General features: G+C 37.7%; 1 protein-coding gene across 2 annotated transcripts in view; it reads left to right on the forward strand.

The window, feature by feature from the left end:
* prickle1a (prickle homolog 1a) overlaps positions 1-17,668 on the forward strand; it is a 46,652-nt gene that overhangs the window by 14,145 nt on the left and 14,839 nt on the right. The window contains exons 1-2 of one of the 2 annotated variants that reach the window (XM_067436017.1): positions 10,544-10,676; positions 16,786-16,968. In XM_067436017.1, coding sequence (XP_067292118.1) covers positions 16,798-16,968 — 171 coding nt within the window. In that variant the 5' untranslated portion in view covers positions 10,544-10,676; positions 16,786-16,797. Of the gene's footprint in view, positions 1-10,543; positions 10,677-16,785; positions 16,969-17,668 lie in introns of those variants that run through there. The other variant, XM_067436016.1, reaches the window with a different exon arrangement.

The raw sequence follows: 17,668 nt of genomic DNA on the forward strand, positions 1-17,668 counted from the left end.
ATTGTGTCGTTATAGTCGGCTCTATAAAGCAGCTTCCTGCCCTTAAACACCCCGGGGTGCTGCTCCGTCCACAATGAGCTCGCCTCTGTCATCGTATGGGTCAAAAGGGTCCATTTTTGGATTATGCCAAAAATCATTAGGATATGAAGATCATGTTCCATGAAGATATTTAGTAAATGTTCTACCGTAAATATATCAGAAGTGTATTATTACTGTTTTTAAGCCAGCATTTTTCAGAGTGTAGTAATATGCATTGCTAAGGACTTGATTTGCTCAACTTTAAAGGAGATTTTGCCAATATTTAGATTTTTTTGTGTGCAGATTTTCAAATATTGTCCTAACAAACCACTCATCAATGGAGAGATTATCTCATAATTGACTGGGTTTGTATGGCATTATAATATGACGTCTGGTTGACTTCCGTCGGAGATTTAGGCCTGTAGTTTGATCACTGCAGATATTCAGAGTGATAGTTGGCAGATTTCATAGTTGACACTTTTCAGTCCTTTTGAGTTCATTTAAATCATATTTTCTTTCCAGTAATGACACACTAAATTAATGAAAAGTGACAGTAAAGACATTTATAACTTTCAATTCAAAGAAAAGCTGTTATTTTGAGCTTTTTATTCATCAACGAATCCTGAAAAACAGAATCTGTCAGTTTCCACAGAAATATGACCTGTTTTCCACACTGATAATAATCATAAGTGTGTGTTGATGATCATAAGTGTGTGTTGATGATCATAAGTGTGTGTTGATCATCAGATCCTCATCTCAGAATGATTAGTACAGAATCTGGGCCCGGTTTTTTAAAAAGTTTAGTCCAGATAAAATTGATCCGGATTTAGTAATCCTTTTTGTGCGATCCGTGATCACGCAATCCAGCTTACTTTTGGAGCCAGTTTTTTAAAGCAACATCGGATTGGATCAATCTGATCCGGATAGGAACTTTTCAGGATCACCAAATCTGGATAACCAGTGCCCAAACAGGATAGAGAATCACAATGTAGAACTATAGATATGTAAAGAGCAACACGTAGAATAGCCAGTGTGAGGTCAGTATAAGTGAATTTTTATTTGAAATGAAAACACACACACATTAAAAATAAAAATAAATAAAAAATCAGTGATTGCCATTCTTTGCATTTTTTGGTTATTCTGTAATCATTGCATGCATCACTTATAAATATTTAAATATATAAAAAAATATTTTCGATTGTGATGAATATATATATCAGTTAGTGACAGAATAAAATGTATTGTTTTTGGTCAGTTTTGACAGCTGTTTGGGGGATTATTTCATGAGGCCAAACTCTTTCTGTTTTGCCGTAGACCTTTACTGAAAGGCTGAATACGTTAAAGCCTTCCTAATCACTGTAGCCTGACGGATGAACAAATACAATTAAAACCTTATGAATAAATAGGATATATTGTAGGATACTGCATGATCCAAATATAGTATTATTTGATACATTTTTAAAGTTTTCACATTTTGGGCATGATATTCCTCGCTGAATCCAGCCTTCTGATGGGATCATTTAATCCGGATTTTTTGGGATCAAAGTGATCCAAATCCTACAAAAAAGTTCTGAAAAACCCAAACCAAAGGTTTGATCCGGATCCCAGATTGGATCCCGTGATCTAATCCGATTGTGATCCGATTTTCCTTTTGAAAAACACTTTTTCAAGATTTGATCCAATCCGTTATCCAAAATCCTAGTGGATTACTTTTGAAAAACTGGGCCCAGGTGACACTGAAGACTGGAGAAATGATGATAAATCGGTGATCAGTGGCGTACATTTTTTAAAAGTGGGACAGGTGTGTGTATGGGGTGTTAGCATTGCTAATACAATGTTATTTCAGATGTAAAATATGTGCAATAATTGCAGAAAAAATTATATTAAGATGTCCAGAAATACATTCAATAGTTCATTTATTGATGTAGATCTCGTTTAATTCTGACATCTAAACACTATATAGCGTTAGTGCCAAGATTCTCACTGGGCTATTCCATCTTCAGTGGATCAATCAGTCAAACGTATGGCTGGTGGATCATATTTTTGACGCGATTAACACGGTTTCGAATCCGCCTTTTGCAGAGCTTGCTCTTCTCTGTTTCTCATCACAAATAACATCGGAAAGGCATTCCGACTTTCAACAAAAAGTAAGAACATTTTCTAAATGTGGAAATAAAGTGCCTAACGAAATGTTTAATTATAATAAAAGCATTTATTGGGTTAGGGGTCGGTGTAGGGAGGGCTTTTATGGTCCCTTTAAGGCGGCATCCATTTAATAATTTAAATAAAAATAATAATTTACCGAATATCCTCAGTGTTTGTACATCAAGAGCAGGGACAGTTTTTGTGCATTTTGTGTATCACTGAGAACAGCGGCAATGAGCTACAGATCGCCTTATTTAACAAACCAATGAAATGATGCTCTTCTAGTTAAAGGTGCACTATGCAGCTTTTGTCCACTGGAGGGCGCCTATGCAAAACAAATGCGTAGTTTGATGACGCAAATTGTGAGCGCAGCATCTTGGGAGATGTGGTCTTCTCCTCACAGCCGGTGGAAAATAGGACTCGGGCAGAAATCACGTTCATGCATGCGGTTATTAACGTTACTGTAGTGTAAAGCAGAGCAGGACCGAGTGTTGTGGAGCTGAGCACAGCTGCTGGAGCGATTGGTTATTAACGTTACTGTAGTGTAAAGCAGAGCAGGAGCGAGTGTTGTGGAGCTGAGCACAGCTGCTGGAGCGATTGTTAAACAAATACCCGCCTCGGGAATACTGTGACTTTTATTATGACGGGACGGGACACAGTCGCCGGCTGCCTGCACAGATCCGCTCTTCCGGTTATGATTTTGAGGTAATGGAGCTCTGTTTATCATATTAGATACATTTAAGTGTGTTTAAAACGATGTTATGACTTTACTCCGTGCGTTCACTTGTTCACACTGCTAAGAGTAAAGCGCTCCTGCCAAATAAAAGCCGAAACCGAGGGTAGCGCAGATATGACGCGATTGACAGGCGACTCCCTCAAACGTTATGCTGAAAGGTCCCGGTCCGCCGTTAAAATAGCAATTTTCTCACAATTTACAAATAGTTTTAAACATCTGGGATATTGTAAGAACTCAACTGAACAAAATATATAACACTGGCCTAGTGGTTTTTGGATATTTTACTGCAAAAATACTACATAGTGCACCTTTAACCAGAGATGATGTGTTTGTCTTAGTTCGGTTCATCCGTGCAGCAACATGTCTCAAAAAGTGGCGAGGACACGCCCCACCCGTAAATCACGCCTATGGCTTTGATCACAGGAATAAATACACTTTACTATATATTCAGATAGAGAACCGATGATCTACACTGGGGGAATATTTCACTGCTTTACTGGAGTTCTGATCAGATTAATGAGCAGAAGAGACTCTCTCAGAAACATTAAGCAAGGTCAAGTGGCAGTAGCCGAATCTTCAGTCCCTATCCTCTAGATTTAATTCTGCACTCCAGAAAATGGCTGTGAATGTTTTTGACCTGTGTTTGTCAGTGATAATCTCTCTAAGTCAATATCAGGCCAGCGAGGGCTACACAGGTTGACCTCTCGCTGTTCTTTAGGGCCACGGGCATTGCTTTTTACAGTAGGATAACAGCGTTTTATTGTGCTTTATGGCTGTAGCTTTGTTAGGCCTGTGTTCTGATAACGGCCATTGGCAGGTCATTAAAGCCCCAGAACAGCCTCTCTTTTATGATAAGGAGTGGACACTACTGAGGACTATCTGGAACAATGGCTGTTAATGGTCATAAATAGCAGCCAAACTCAGGGCCATCGCGCCAGTCTGACCGCATAGCATGCTGGGATACCTCCGGCCAATACGCTGGCCCTTGAAAGAATACACTGCAAAAAATGCTCTTCTTAATTAGTATTTTTGTCTTGTTTCCAGTCCAAATATCTAAAAATTCTTGAATCAAGATGCATTTGCTGGATCAGTAAAATGACATAAGATATCTTTTCTTGTTTTCTAGTGAAAAATATCAAAATGAAGTGAGTTTTTGCTTAAAACATTTAATTTCCTTTATTTAACCAGGTAAGTCAATTGAGAACAGATTCTCATTTACAATGACGACCTGGCAGCATTAAAAGCAGGTATAATACAGTAAAAATATAAAATCAATACAAAAATCAATAAAATAAACATACCATATAAAACACACAAATAACTAAAAACAAGTACAGCGATCTTGTATCATTGACCAAATTGAATTCTTAAAGGAGGATAGTGAAATAAACAAACTAAGCTTTAAAATAAGAATAATCTTATTTCTGTTTGGGACGCAAACAAGATTTCAATCAGAAATAAGATTATTTTTCTCACCCCATTGGCAGATCATTTAGCCTGTTTTAAGCAAAAACTCTCTACATTTAGATTTTATTTCCAACAAAACAAGAAAAAATATCTTATGCCGTTTTACTGATCTAGTAAATGCATCTTGATTTAAGAATTATTAGATATTTAGACTAGAAACAAGACAACATTACTGAGTAAGAAGAGCATTTTTTTTTCAGAATACCAATGTCTGTTTAGCAGGAACATGTGATAATCGGCCCACATTAGGAGTCTGAATTTAGGACGCTGTCAAATATGGGTCAATCCTGAGTCCTAGAAGAGCCCTCGAGATCATGTTAAGCATTGGATGTTAACGGCGGAGGCTCTTCCGAATGGAAAGGTCAAAGCAGCCTTTCGTTTTTACGGCCCGAGAGTTTGGAGCCAGGTGTGAGGAACCACTGTGACCATGAGGAGGCCGGAGGGGCCAGATTTACGACCCCCGTTGTGCTTAGAAAAAGGATCCCAGGTCAGGGATGTGTGACTTGACCTGTTTTATATTCATCAGGAATCCTTGTTCAACCCTGAACTGTGAAACAAGAGCCACAACAGCGCATCGGCGTGATGGATTGGTCTATTTCCAGGCCCGTCCTGAAAACCAGCACAGATAGAGCACTCTTCTCAAGGGTTTTGGGAAACCAGTGGTATTTTTGGCTCCGGAGTTCGTGCAAATGACTTCATTCACATCCGTCAGAGATTCGACACACTACGGCTCATTCACATCACTGATTTTCTTGCTCGAATTTGTCTGGTTTTCCAGTATAAATATCTAAAGTCTTAAAACAAGTCGGCAATTTCGGAGGCTCTTTTTGTCTTAGTATTTTTGTCTTGTTTCTAGTCCAAACATCTAATAATTCTTAAAACAAGAATTATTTACTAGACAAGCAAAGGTAATTGTCTTGTTTTGGGGAAAAATAACTCAAAATGAAGAGAGTTTTTGCTTAAAATAAGATAAATAATCTGCCAATGGGGTGAGAAAAATAATCTTAATTCAAACAGAAAACAAGATTATTTCTCTCACCCCATTGGCAGATTATTTATCTTATTTTAAGCAAAAACTCTCTTCATTTTGAGGATTTATTCCCAAAAACAATAATTTTTACTTGTCTAATGTTTCTTAATGTAAGAATTGTTAGATATTTAGACTAGAAACAAGACAAAAATAATAAGTAAGAAATTCATGTTTTGGCGTGTAAGAAACAGTTGGAAGCTCCCTCATCATTCAGTCAAACGATTCGTTAAAAAACGAATTAAATTCATGTAGAAACATCACTGTGTCGCTCTGAGACGTGGAATGGCTCTTTGGATTCGTTTGGAACTATTTTCATCGATGAAATAGTGCAAAAACAAGACGTTAAGCAGGGTTTCCACGCGCCTATAATTGACCTTCCAATACCATGCCATTATTAAATGAGGGCCCCACAAAAAATGCTTTTCTTACTTAGTATTTTTTTCTTGTTTCTAGTCAAAATATCGAAGAATTCTTACATTAAGAAACATTTACTAGACAAGTACAAATTATTGTCTTGTTTTGGAGAAAAAATAACAAAAAATTAAGATAGTTTTTGCTTTAAAAAAGCAAAAGAATCTACCAATGGGGGTATAATCTTGTTTTCTGTTTGAATTAAGACTATTTTTCTTACCTCTTGTTTTAAGTTCAAATATCTAAAACTTCTTACATTAAGAAGCATTTACTTGACAAGCAATTGTGCTGATATTCGGGAAAACGGCACTCGATGGCCTGATATTAATATTAAAAGCAAGAGCTTATACAAGGACATTTTTGACACATATCTTGAATTTTGGGGGCATTTTTATTCATTTTAGTGGCATTTTTGTTTTCAGGAAAAAGATTTTTTTTAAAAAGCATCTAACAATTCAAAGTAAAAACCAGTTTGTTGTTCTGAAACCATTGCACTTTTCTCACATTAATCTGAGAAGAGCAGCTCCAACTGAGATGAATATATTGCTCGGTTTACTAACACCGAGAATCTAAATGAGACCAAAACTATGTTCCAGTGGTTGTGAATGAAAGACGATGTGGTCGAAGTGACTTTTTCCAGTTTCTGAAGCTGTGAATTCGAATAGAGGACCAAAAAAAGTAGCAGTCGACTTGATCTTGTAAATCTGACCGCAAACAATCCTCCATTTGGACTCAAAGCCAATCTCTTGAAGTCCTACACTCTTCAGTATGTTCCTCAACGTTTCGGATGCATGAGAAGCCTTTTAGCGAGTCAGAGGGTTTGTTTATCTTTCGCTTAAACCAGGGGGTACAAATCCCCTCTTCCTCTTTGTTTCTGTAACACAAAGGGCTGTGCTTTGGTCCAGGTCCTGCTGTGTTTGCACCTCTGTGGCCTTGAACGCAACAATGGTGTTGTCCTCCAAAAAACCTCCATCCCATTACCAGCTCTTTTATTCAAGGCAGCCGTCGTAAAGAGCTCAGTGGACATCGCCACACTGCAAAAAATGCTCTTCTTATTTAGTATTTGTTTCTTGTTTCCAAATATCTAAACATTCTTAAATCAAGATGCATTTACTAGATCAGTAAAACGTCATCAGATATATTTGCTTGTTTTCTGGGGATAAATAAGTGAGTTTTGGCTTAAAACAGGCAAAATGGTCTGCCAATGGGGTGAGAAATATAATCTTATTTCTGTTCGGAAACAAGAAACAAGATTTCAAACAGAAATAAGATTATTTTTATCACCCCATTGGCAGATCATTTTGCCTGTTTTAAGCAAAAACTCACTTCATTATGATTTTATTTTTAAGAAAACAAGGAAAAATATCATGTCGTTTTACTTGTATAGTAAATGCATCTTAACGTAAGAAGAGCATTTTTTTTTGCAGTGCATCTGTTATAGGCTTCCTATATTTGTAGGTTAGATTTGATGTTTTGGGCTGCAGTTGTTGTCCAGTTTGGTAGGACAAGATCATTGGCCAGTTAACTGAGCTGTTGAATCTGACACTTCTTGCAGACCCCAAGGGACGTTTCCATTTTCATGAGCACAAAGTTGTTGGTTTGTGGTGAAATGCTAAAGGTAACAACAAAGACCACCCTGGGTAGAAGAATTGAGTTTCATAACTTCCTCAACCATCCCTCATTCAGGAAACCACAAAGCACAAACTCAGAGCTTCGTTTGTTTGAACAACAGGAAGGTCTTCACCTTTAGCACATTCCACAGGAAATTAAGGCGAGATGAGGCGAACTGTCTTTTCCAGGCAGGACACTGAGGTTTTTGGGGTCACTGTTTGGGCACATAAGGTATGGTGTCCATAAAGGCAGAATTCAGTTGCAGTCGGTTTCCAGCTGTTCAAATTTGTTTTTCTGTCAAAAAACCTTGTTCCTTTGGGTCTCCTGGTGGTTTGGCAACTGGTTTTTGAGTTCAGATCCTACACTGCAATAAATGCTTTTCTTACTTAGTATTTTTGTCTTGTTTCTAGTCGAAATATCGAAGAATTCTTACATTAAGAAACATTTACTAGACAAGTACAAATTATTGTCTTGTTTTGGGAAAACAACTCAAAATGAAGAGAGTTTTTGCTTCAAAACTCAAAATAATCTGCCAATGTTTGAATTAAGATTATTTTTCTCACCCCATTGGCAGATTATTTTGAGTTTTGTTGTATTTTCCCAAAACAAGACAATAACTTTCGCTTGTCTAGTAAATACTTCTTGTTTTAAGCATTTTTAGAGGTTTGGACTAGAAACAAGACAAAAATACTGAGTAAGAAGAGCATTTTTTGCAGTGTAAAAGTAACTCCAGAACCAGCCTTCCTGGTGTCTCAATGCCACTGAAAGACAAAAAGTGTGTATTTCCCCAAACAGTGTGTATGCTAACAGCTAAACACCCATACGGAAGTGGATTGGGACGGCCTTTCTGATTTGCATGGTATATGCTGTAAGGTGCCATGTGGAGACTTTAGGCATTGTGCTCTGGATCCGCTGACATTGTTGACTTGAGACGTGAAAGAGTGACTTTTGACTGAAACAGCATTTAATGCATAACGGGACCACATGATATTTGGTCGCACCACATCATATTTTTAAATTCACTCAGAATGTACATGCATAGACTTGGCCACCAGATTCCCACAAAAGGTCACTATGAAACTTATAATAAAATATATATTTGTAGAAACAACTTAATACTTGATACTTAATACTTTTTTTTTTTTTGAGGTCACACCACATTATATTCAAATGAGGCAACTGCATACCAAATGTTTTAACATTTACCATTTTTTCCAAATTTGAGAGAGTTACAAATTGGTATATGATGCATAAATGGATTTAATTGGATTGCAACATAAAAGTCAAAAATTTGGTAATTTCTTGATGATCGCACCACATGATATTTTATAAAATGGACGTAATTGGACAATGTCTTGTATATTATGAAAGAAATAAAAAATTAAAAAAATGCTTTGCAATTTTGTGCCGGATTACAAAACACTTTGGAAAGCATATCAAAAAGTGTAGAAATAAATTTGAAGTAAATTCAAAGATGTTTCCAAAACAGAAATTATGGCCGGATAGTCGCACCACATGATATTTTGCAGTCTGGTCTCATTGGAAAAACGTACCTGTGGCAACGTTTTCACAAATCACAAAATACGAACCAATAGGTACATATCACTGCAGTTTCAAAGTAAAATGCCCACTAGGTGGCACTAAAAGCGTAGTTTTTTTCCGGAACACCCACGCTAAACCCTAAACCTACCCGATAGTGTTAACAACAGCAAATGTGACAAATTAAATCATATTTCATTTTAGCTTGTGTTTGGAACTCGTCTTTGAGCTCTTTTATTATGACTCGCTTCTCACAGGATTCGTTTCAGAGCTTCAGCATCGCAAGTACAAATCTGTACCAGCCGAGCTATCGAGCAAGCTTAAAGGGTTGATTAACCCAACATTGTAAATTGTGTGATTAATTCCTCCTGTGGTTGGCCAGCCGTCAGACCTCCGCTCATCTTCACACACAGATGAAGATATTAGTGTTGAAATCCGATGGCTCAGAAAGGCCTTCATTGACACCAATGTCAAGACAAAGATTCGAACCGTTATGACTCAGTGAATCGATTCATGATTCGGATCGCGTGTCAAACTGCTGAAATCACGTGACTTTGGCGATTCCGAATCATGAATCGATTCACTGACTCATAACGGTTCGAATCATGAATCGATTCACTGACTCATAACGGTTCGAAGCTTTGTTCTGAAATCGGCCATCACTATATAAGTCATTTAGTGTTTTTGCGCACTAACTCTATTCTGGCCTCTTCATCAATGATTGTCGAGCCGCTGTAGTGAGATGGGCTTTGTAACGACGTCTTTAGTGCCTTTATGGGTCTTGAGAGAGGAAATGACATTGGTGTCAATGAAGGCCTTTCTGAGCCATCGGATTTCAACACTAATATCTTCATCTGTGTGTGAAGATGAGCGGAGGTCTGACGGCTGGCCAACCACAGGAGGAATTAATCACACAGTTTACATTTTTGCCTGAACTAATCCTTTAATAGGTCAGAAAATCTGAACATATGGAGCTGATTAAGTGACTCAAACTCCAAAATGTATTCGTTTACAAATCGTGGACTATGGTAAAAAAAAACCTCGATTTAGAAATGTTTGCCGTTTTACTGCCTCTAGTACGTTTTTTTGTGGTTTGCAAAAACGTTGTCACTGGTAAACGTTTTGCCAATGAGACCAGGTTGATATTTTGACACATTAAATAACAGAAAAAATTACATATAACGAATGTTTTTGGAAAAATGAAAGTGAGTAGATACATGGCAGAGGTACTATATATATTTATATATATATGGCATCTTTTTATGCATTTAAACCAGTTTTTTAGCAATCGAACAGAGCATTGACCCTTGTATGCATAAGTACATGAGTATCCCAGTGCGTTTAGACCCTAAAAGAGTCGCTGAAGAAACCTGCGGAAGGGCTGGGAGAAACTGAGCATTGCTGTGAAGTGTGTGTGTGTGTTTGAAGAGAAGGGGGTTTGGTTTAAAGGGTCTGGAGCCCACGCTGAGGGCCGAGTTTGGGTTTTCGGGGGAGTGGCTCCGCAGGACTGCAGTAAATGGAAGAGACATCTGCTGGAGTTGCTCTTCACACACTCTACTGTACGCGTCCTGTGGGCTCACACACACACGTGTCTGCTTTGGATTTAGATGGGATGAGGCTCAAACTGAGAACATGTAGTCAAGGAACCACGGGACTTTTGGAGAACACGGTTTGATTCGGAAAGCATTGCATTGCCTGAAGACGTTGCTGAGCGAGCAGGTATGGTTTTGAGACTTTGGTGCGTGTGTCACATTTTAAAAGACGGCTTTGAGTGCACATTTAACCTATATTTTGATGTGTCACGTCCTACTTCTGGTTATATTTGGAAGCTTTTATAAACTAGGGCTAATTGTAGGTGGTGCAGCACAGATTTGAAGACTCTGTTGAAAAGGAAAAAGGTGTCAGAGGTGTGTTGTGGGTAAATATCAGACGCTTGTAGTCATCTGGTCAGAACGCAGGTGGTCTTTCTCTAATGTCTTCAGTCTGTTGGGACAAGCCTCGAAACCATTTGGTCCTGGAATAACACTCCAGTTCTTCAAAGTTTGGCCAAAAGTTTGGGAGGATCACCCAAACTCTCCCAGAGTCGACACTGCCAGCCTTTATAAAGTCTAGTATTCTCTGATATCAACTTTTTTTTTATGTTTGATAACCCTAGACATGTCACGATCTTGGCAGTAGAGCATCATAAATATATTTTCAGTGTTTTGGAGGGTAAAATCTAGTCATCATAACTGGTAATCGGACTAATAACGTGCAATCAGTTGATTAACAGAAGTGGTTGATTCTAGTGGGGACATTTTGGGGGAATATTGAATTTTGAGGAGCCTAAATATCATGAGTGCTTTTTAAATCTTAATTTTCCATCATTTAAGTGCCTCATGTGTAATATATCAGTATTATTTAGGCTATACTCGAGTTAAAACATAGATCTAATTATTTCCGCATATGATCTTTTAAGGGTGTGTGTGTTCAAGCTTCGAGGTACACTGCAAAAAATGCTCCTTACTCAGTAATGTTGTCTTGTTTCTAGTCTAAATATCTAACAATTCTTAAATCAAGATGCATTTACTAGATCAGTAAAATGACACAATATATTTTTCTAGTTTTGTTGAGAATAAAATCTAAATGAAGTGAGTTTTTGCTTAAAACAGGCAAAATGATCTGCCAATGGGGTGAGAAAAATAATCTTATTTCTGATTGGGACGGAAACAAGAAACAAGATTTCAACCAGAAATAAGATTATTTTTCTCACCCCATTGGCAGATCATTTTGCCTGTTTTAAGCAAAAACTCACTTCATTTTGATATTTATCCCCAGAAAACAAGCAAACATATCTTATGTCGTTTTACTGATCTAGTAAATGCATCCTGATTTAAGAATATTTAGATATTTGGACTGGAAAACAAGACTTTTTGCAGTGTAGTTTAAGTTCTGGTTTGCTGTTGTTCTGGACCTGTTTGAGAAGAGTCAAAGATGCTTTTGTACTGAAGTGTTTTTGGAAGTGACATGTCATAACAAACGTCTGTATTTGTTGGATTGAAGTTTTATTGCTGGCTCAATAAAGCCGTTGAGGGAAACTCCTCATTTGTGGAGCGCAGGAATCGTTCTCATCGCCTGCCAGTTGTGCTGTTCTTAACATTAAACCCATAGACAGAATTCCAGCCATGATTTAGGCCTGAACCGGGCCAAGTCAAACAGGTCCTGACGGGCCGGACTAATGGAGCGCCATTGGTGCCAGTGGATCTGCTGAACATTTCCACATTTACCAGGCTTACTGAAGACTTGTTTTTACTCATGCACACAATTCATAATAATCTTATTAACCACATCATTTTTTATGCACCCATAATGAGTGCCATTCTGACTAATTTAGCTGAAAAAAATATGTGGAAGTTCCTCAGTAAAGCCATGTTATGTTAAAAACGTCTCTCAAAGTGCAATCTGTTACTACACTGCAAAAAATGCTCTTTTTACTTACTCTCTAAAAAATGCTTGGTCAAAGACAACCCAAGTTGGGTTGGAAATGGACAAACCCAGAAATTGGGTTGTTTGAACGATAGTAAATGGACCCATTCAAACAACCCAATTTCTGGGTTTGTCCATTTTCAACCCAACTTGGGTTGATTGTAGTAATTTAGTCTTGTTTCTAGTCTAAATATCTACTATTCTTAAATTGAGATGCATTTACTAGATTAGTAAATTTAATAAGATATTTTTCCTTGTTTTCTTAAAAATCTAATCTAAATGAAGAGAGTTTTTGCTTAAAACAGGCAAAATGATCTGCCAATGGGGTGAGAAAAATAATCTTATTTCTGATTGAAATCTTGTTTCTTGTTTCCGTCCCAAACAGAAATAAGATTATTTTTCTCACCCCATTGGCAGATCATTTTGCCTGTTTTAAGCAAAAACTCACTTCATTTAGATTTTTTTTCCAAGCAAACATATCTTGTAATTTTACTGATCTAGTAAATGCATCTTGATTTAAGGATTTTTAGATATTTGGACTGGAAACAAGAAAAAAATTCTAAATACGAAGAGCTTTGTTTGCAGTGTAACTACCACTATGCTCACAGTAATTGAAGTGAATGTGGTTTAACCCAATGCAATTTCTGTGAGAATAGTTACCTCACACATTTCTACACTTCCCTGAACCAACATTGTGGAAATGGGCTATATAAGATGTAATTTGTTGGGGCTTGACCTGGTGTCCTCATTTGCATTGTCGTATCGTTTTAATTAGCCAAGTGAAGGTACACTCTAAAAAAAATGATCTTCTCACTTTTAGTCTTATTTCCAGTCTTAATATCTAACAATTCTTAAATCAAGATGCATTTGCTAGATAAGTTTAAAAAAGAGATGCATTGATTCCCTGAAGGTCTTGATGAAATGTGTTCTTTGCTATGCTGAGGGTCCATTACCATATGAGTTGCTGGCATTACCCCTGTGTGATCACCCGGGGTCCACCCATATCGGCCCCCCATTGAGCGCCATTCAGGCCCCCGTGGGTGGATCTAACAGATATGCATCTCAGACCTCCAAAGTCATGTTAACAAGCAGCTCTACAAGAGAGGCGGCTGTTAAACACTCGGGGCTGGAGGGCTTTTTCAGGGCAGACAGGAACTGGCTTTGGTTCCCCGAGGTCCCAGCGATTCACTCACAACCACTCAGTCGTAAAATGGCTGTTTATTTTCGATGAAACATTACTGTAGTTTCTCTCGACTTGAGTTGTTGATTAGATCAGGAGGCTCAGGAAGTGATGCTGATGGCATCTAAGACAGAAATTAACATACTTAAGGAGACTGTTTGGCAAAGGGTGTTTCCAATTTGAGCTCCTTTCCTGTGTCATTGACTTCTTTTGAAGAAAATATCATATCCTAGAGGATTTTGCACCACCAGAACACGTGTGGAACATGGAAGGAAATATATCTTCTGATATGATTACATAACTAACGTTAATGATTGAGGAGTCTCTACCTTTATTCAGGTCTTATAAGACGAGTACTTAACTAAAATGAAGTACTTGGGTGAAGAAGTCACCGTCTTTAAACATTTGGGTCTCTGATGGAATTGGTTTTTCAGGGAGTCTGTATGATTTTCACTGAATTCAACTAAAGATAACTTAAGGCCTGAACAAAAGTTGGGTCATTTCAGTTCATCTATGGATGGGATTGTTGGGGTCAGTCACAATTGCATTTGCTTCAAAATCTCAAATGTAAACTACCACAGATAAAACATCAGTGAAACTGTGTTGCAATACATTTATCCAGTGTTAATCGATAGTTAAGCACTCTGGTGATCTTTGTATTGTGTTCTTGTGTGCCTTACTAAATCTAACGAAGCAACTTTTTTGCTTCTTGGTTGAGAATGAAACCTTTAAAATTTGTTCCCCCACATTCTGGCATTGCTTTTTTGAAAACTAAGCATGTTTTCCCTCTTAATATTTCACTGTATCCTACAAAAAAAGTCCAGTCATTCTGTTTGGTGTGTAATATGACCATTCTTGTTACGTTTCGTGAGAGTCGCCTTTTCATTGTTGATGTACACTGCAAAAAAATGCTCTTCTTATTTAGTAATTGTGTCTCGTTTCCAGTCTAAATATCTAACAATTCTTAAATCAAGATGCATTTACTAGATCAGTAAAACGACATAAGATATTTTTTCTTGTTTTGTTGAAAATAAAATCTAAATGAAGAGAGTTTTTGCTTAAAACAGGCAAAATGATCTGCCAATGGGGTGAGAAAAATACTCTTGTTTCTTGTTTCCGTCCCAATTAGAAATAAGATTATTTTTCTCACACCATTGGCAGATCATTTTGCCTGTTTTAAGCAAAAACTCACTTCATTTTGATATTTATCCCCAGAAAACAAGCTAACATATCATATGTCATTTTACTGATCTAGTAAATGCATCTTGATTTAAGAATTTTTAGATATTTGGACTGGAAACACGGAAAAAATACTAAATAAGAAGAGCTTTTTTGCAGTGCACGTATTGTGGATGCATCTTCTCGTTCTAGTCTAAATTGCTGTGATGTGGACCTACCACCTGTCATTAGGTTCATTCCATCATCTCACCTGTTTTCATTCCTAAAACAGCAGCTCCAGAGATCAAAGCATCAGATGATGTGTCACTCAGCAGGATGTGATGCGGCGTGGCAGGTTTTAAAACACTGTCCTCAACAAACAGCACAGGGGCTCGAGGAAAGACATGGTGCTCAAGCATTACCATATGGCTTTGTTATGCTTGGTGTCCTGAATGGACTTCAAAGGAGTGACAGCGAAGAACGCAAGAGATCTTGAGAAGTTTCAGTCCCGTGTCTGTTTGAGCTGAAAGAACAGAGTCAAGTAAACTATGATTTTCGGGGAAAATCGTATATGGCATGCATTAGTGCTCAACTTGACCAGAGCGTCCCAAGGTACTGCAAAAAATGCTCTTCTTACTCAGTATTTTTGTCTTGTTTCTAGTCAAAATATCTAAAAATTCTTACATTAAGAAACATTTACTAGACAAGTAAAATGTATTGTCTTGTTTTGGGGGAAAATTACTCATTAAGACCAGCAAAATAATCTGCCAATGGGGTGAGAAAAATAATCTTGTTTTCTGTTTGAATTAAGATTATTTTTCTCACCCCATTGGCAGATTATTTATCTTATTTTAAGCAAAAACTCTCTTCATTTTGAGTTATTTTTTCCCAAAACAAGACAATTACTTTAGCTTGTCTAGTAAATACTTCTTGTTTTAAAAATTTTGAGATGTTTGGAACAAGAAACAAGACAAAAATACTGAGTAAGAAAAGCTTTTTTTTCCAGTGTAGAAGGAAATGGAAAATACCAGAAAGCTTCCACAGTGATGATGAGTCAGGAAAATGCATTAAAGTAAATAGACTGTAAAAGAGTTAGGATGGTTGAAGTTTGGAGGGAATGTCCGACCACATCACGGCAAGACTCGCACAATAGCAGTAACAATAAAACTGCCATCGTTTTATGAGCAGAATCTATTTAACAGGCCTGGGCTGGAAGTCACCATAACTGAAATGTTTTAGGTCGCTGCATTATTCCAGTCACGTTATTGTTCTCATCCCAATCCAAACGTATCTTACGAGTGTTTTATCGTGTTTTTTCCGCAATCCCTGACACACTGTTCCCTCTTAACAGAGGTGGACAAATACACAACTTCATTACTTGAGTAAAAGTAAAGTACTACTGGTCAAATATTACTCCGTTACAAGTGAAAGTTGTAAAAACAGATTTTACTGAAGTAAAAGTACATAAGTATTTGTTTTTAAAAGTGCTTAAGTGTATTAAAAGTAAATTTCCTATTTTATGTCGCCGCATTATTGTATTATAGTTGTATAAATGCACATTATGCCATCATGGTTTAAGCCAGTCAGTAATACTCCATCTGACATACTAGCATACGACTAACTTAAACTCATTTAAATACTTGTAGAAAAGTTACAAAGCTCTTTATAAAGCTGCTGTCACTTTAAGGCCGAATGCACGGATCCAATACACTGATACACATCTGATATTCTCACACTGTTCACCTTCACTGAAGACAGAATCAACTTTGTTTATGTGAATACTCCACTAAATGAGCATTTGGACATCCGTCTTCTTCCATTTTACTCTAAACTATAAATCAGTGTTTACAGAAACGACTTTCGACTTCGAGGACCTTGATAGAAATGTAGTGGAGTAAAAAGGACTATATTTGTCTTTCAGATGGAGTGAAGTTAAAGTCATAAGTTTACAGAAAAAAGAATACTCCAGTAAAACACAATAAATGCAGTTATTTATTGTCCACCTCTGCCTTTTAACCACTCCAGGAGGTCTTTCTGATGAACCTCGAGAATTCGGGCAGTTTTCACGGAGCCGTGAGGCAGCTGGATATGGAGCAGAAGGTCAGCAAACTCACATTTGGCTTCCAGAGGAGCTCCACCTCGGATGACGACTCTGGCTGTGCTTTGGAGGAATACGCTTGGGTGCCACCGGGACTTCGACCAGAGCAGGTAAACCAATCTCTATGGGCTTATAAAGTCTAGAACTTATTGGGATATTACCTCCACAATGTAGAGCCTTTAACTTGCACTAAAGGACAACTCCGGTGAGAAATGAACGTAGGGGTAATTAACAGATGGTCAGCAAGTAGATTGTTCTCTGGGATGCGTTTTCATGAAATCGAATGAAGAGTTTTATCTCTAAAAGCAGATTAGCTTATAACGCGAGTCTATGGCGCAGATAATAAGTGAAATTAAACCGCTAGTTAATACCACTAACAGCTCAAAATAGCCTCACACTAACACGGCAGCATAATGAGGGTCCCTACATGCAAACTAAAGCATTGAGAACTTTGTAAGAGAACAAACTCGGGGCGGCAGTGGCTCAGTGGTTCATGTAGGTTGTCTACAAACCGAAAGGTTGGTGGTTCAATCCCCGGTTCCACCTGACCAAGTGTCGAAGTGTCCATGAGCAAGACACCGAACCCCAGCTGCTCCCGACGAGCTGGATGAGCCTTACATGGCTGACACCGCCGTCGGTGTATGAATGGGTGAATGTGAGGCAATATGTAAAGTGCTTTGGAGGGCCATAGGGTCTGTTGAAAGCGCTATATAAATGCAGTCCATTTACCATTTACAAAGTTTAATAAGAAGATACTTTATAAAGACAGTACATTACGCTTTTACAGACGGCAGCCATCTTGGAAAACAC

This window comes from Pseudorasbora parva, chromosome 25 (genome assembly GCF_024679245.1).
Source record: "Pseudorasbora parva isolate DD20220531a chromosome 25, ASM2467924v1, whole genome shotgun sequence".
NCBI lineage: Eukaryota > Metazoa > Chordata > Actinopteri > Cypriniformes > Gobionidae > Pseudorasbora > Pseudorasbora parva.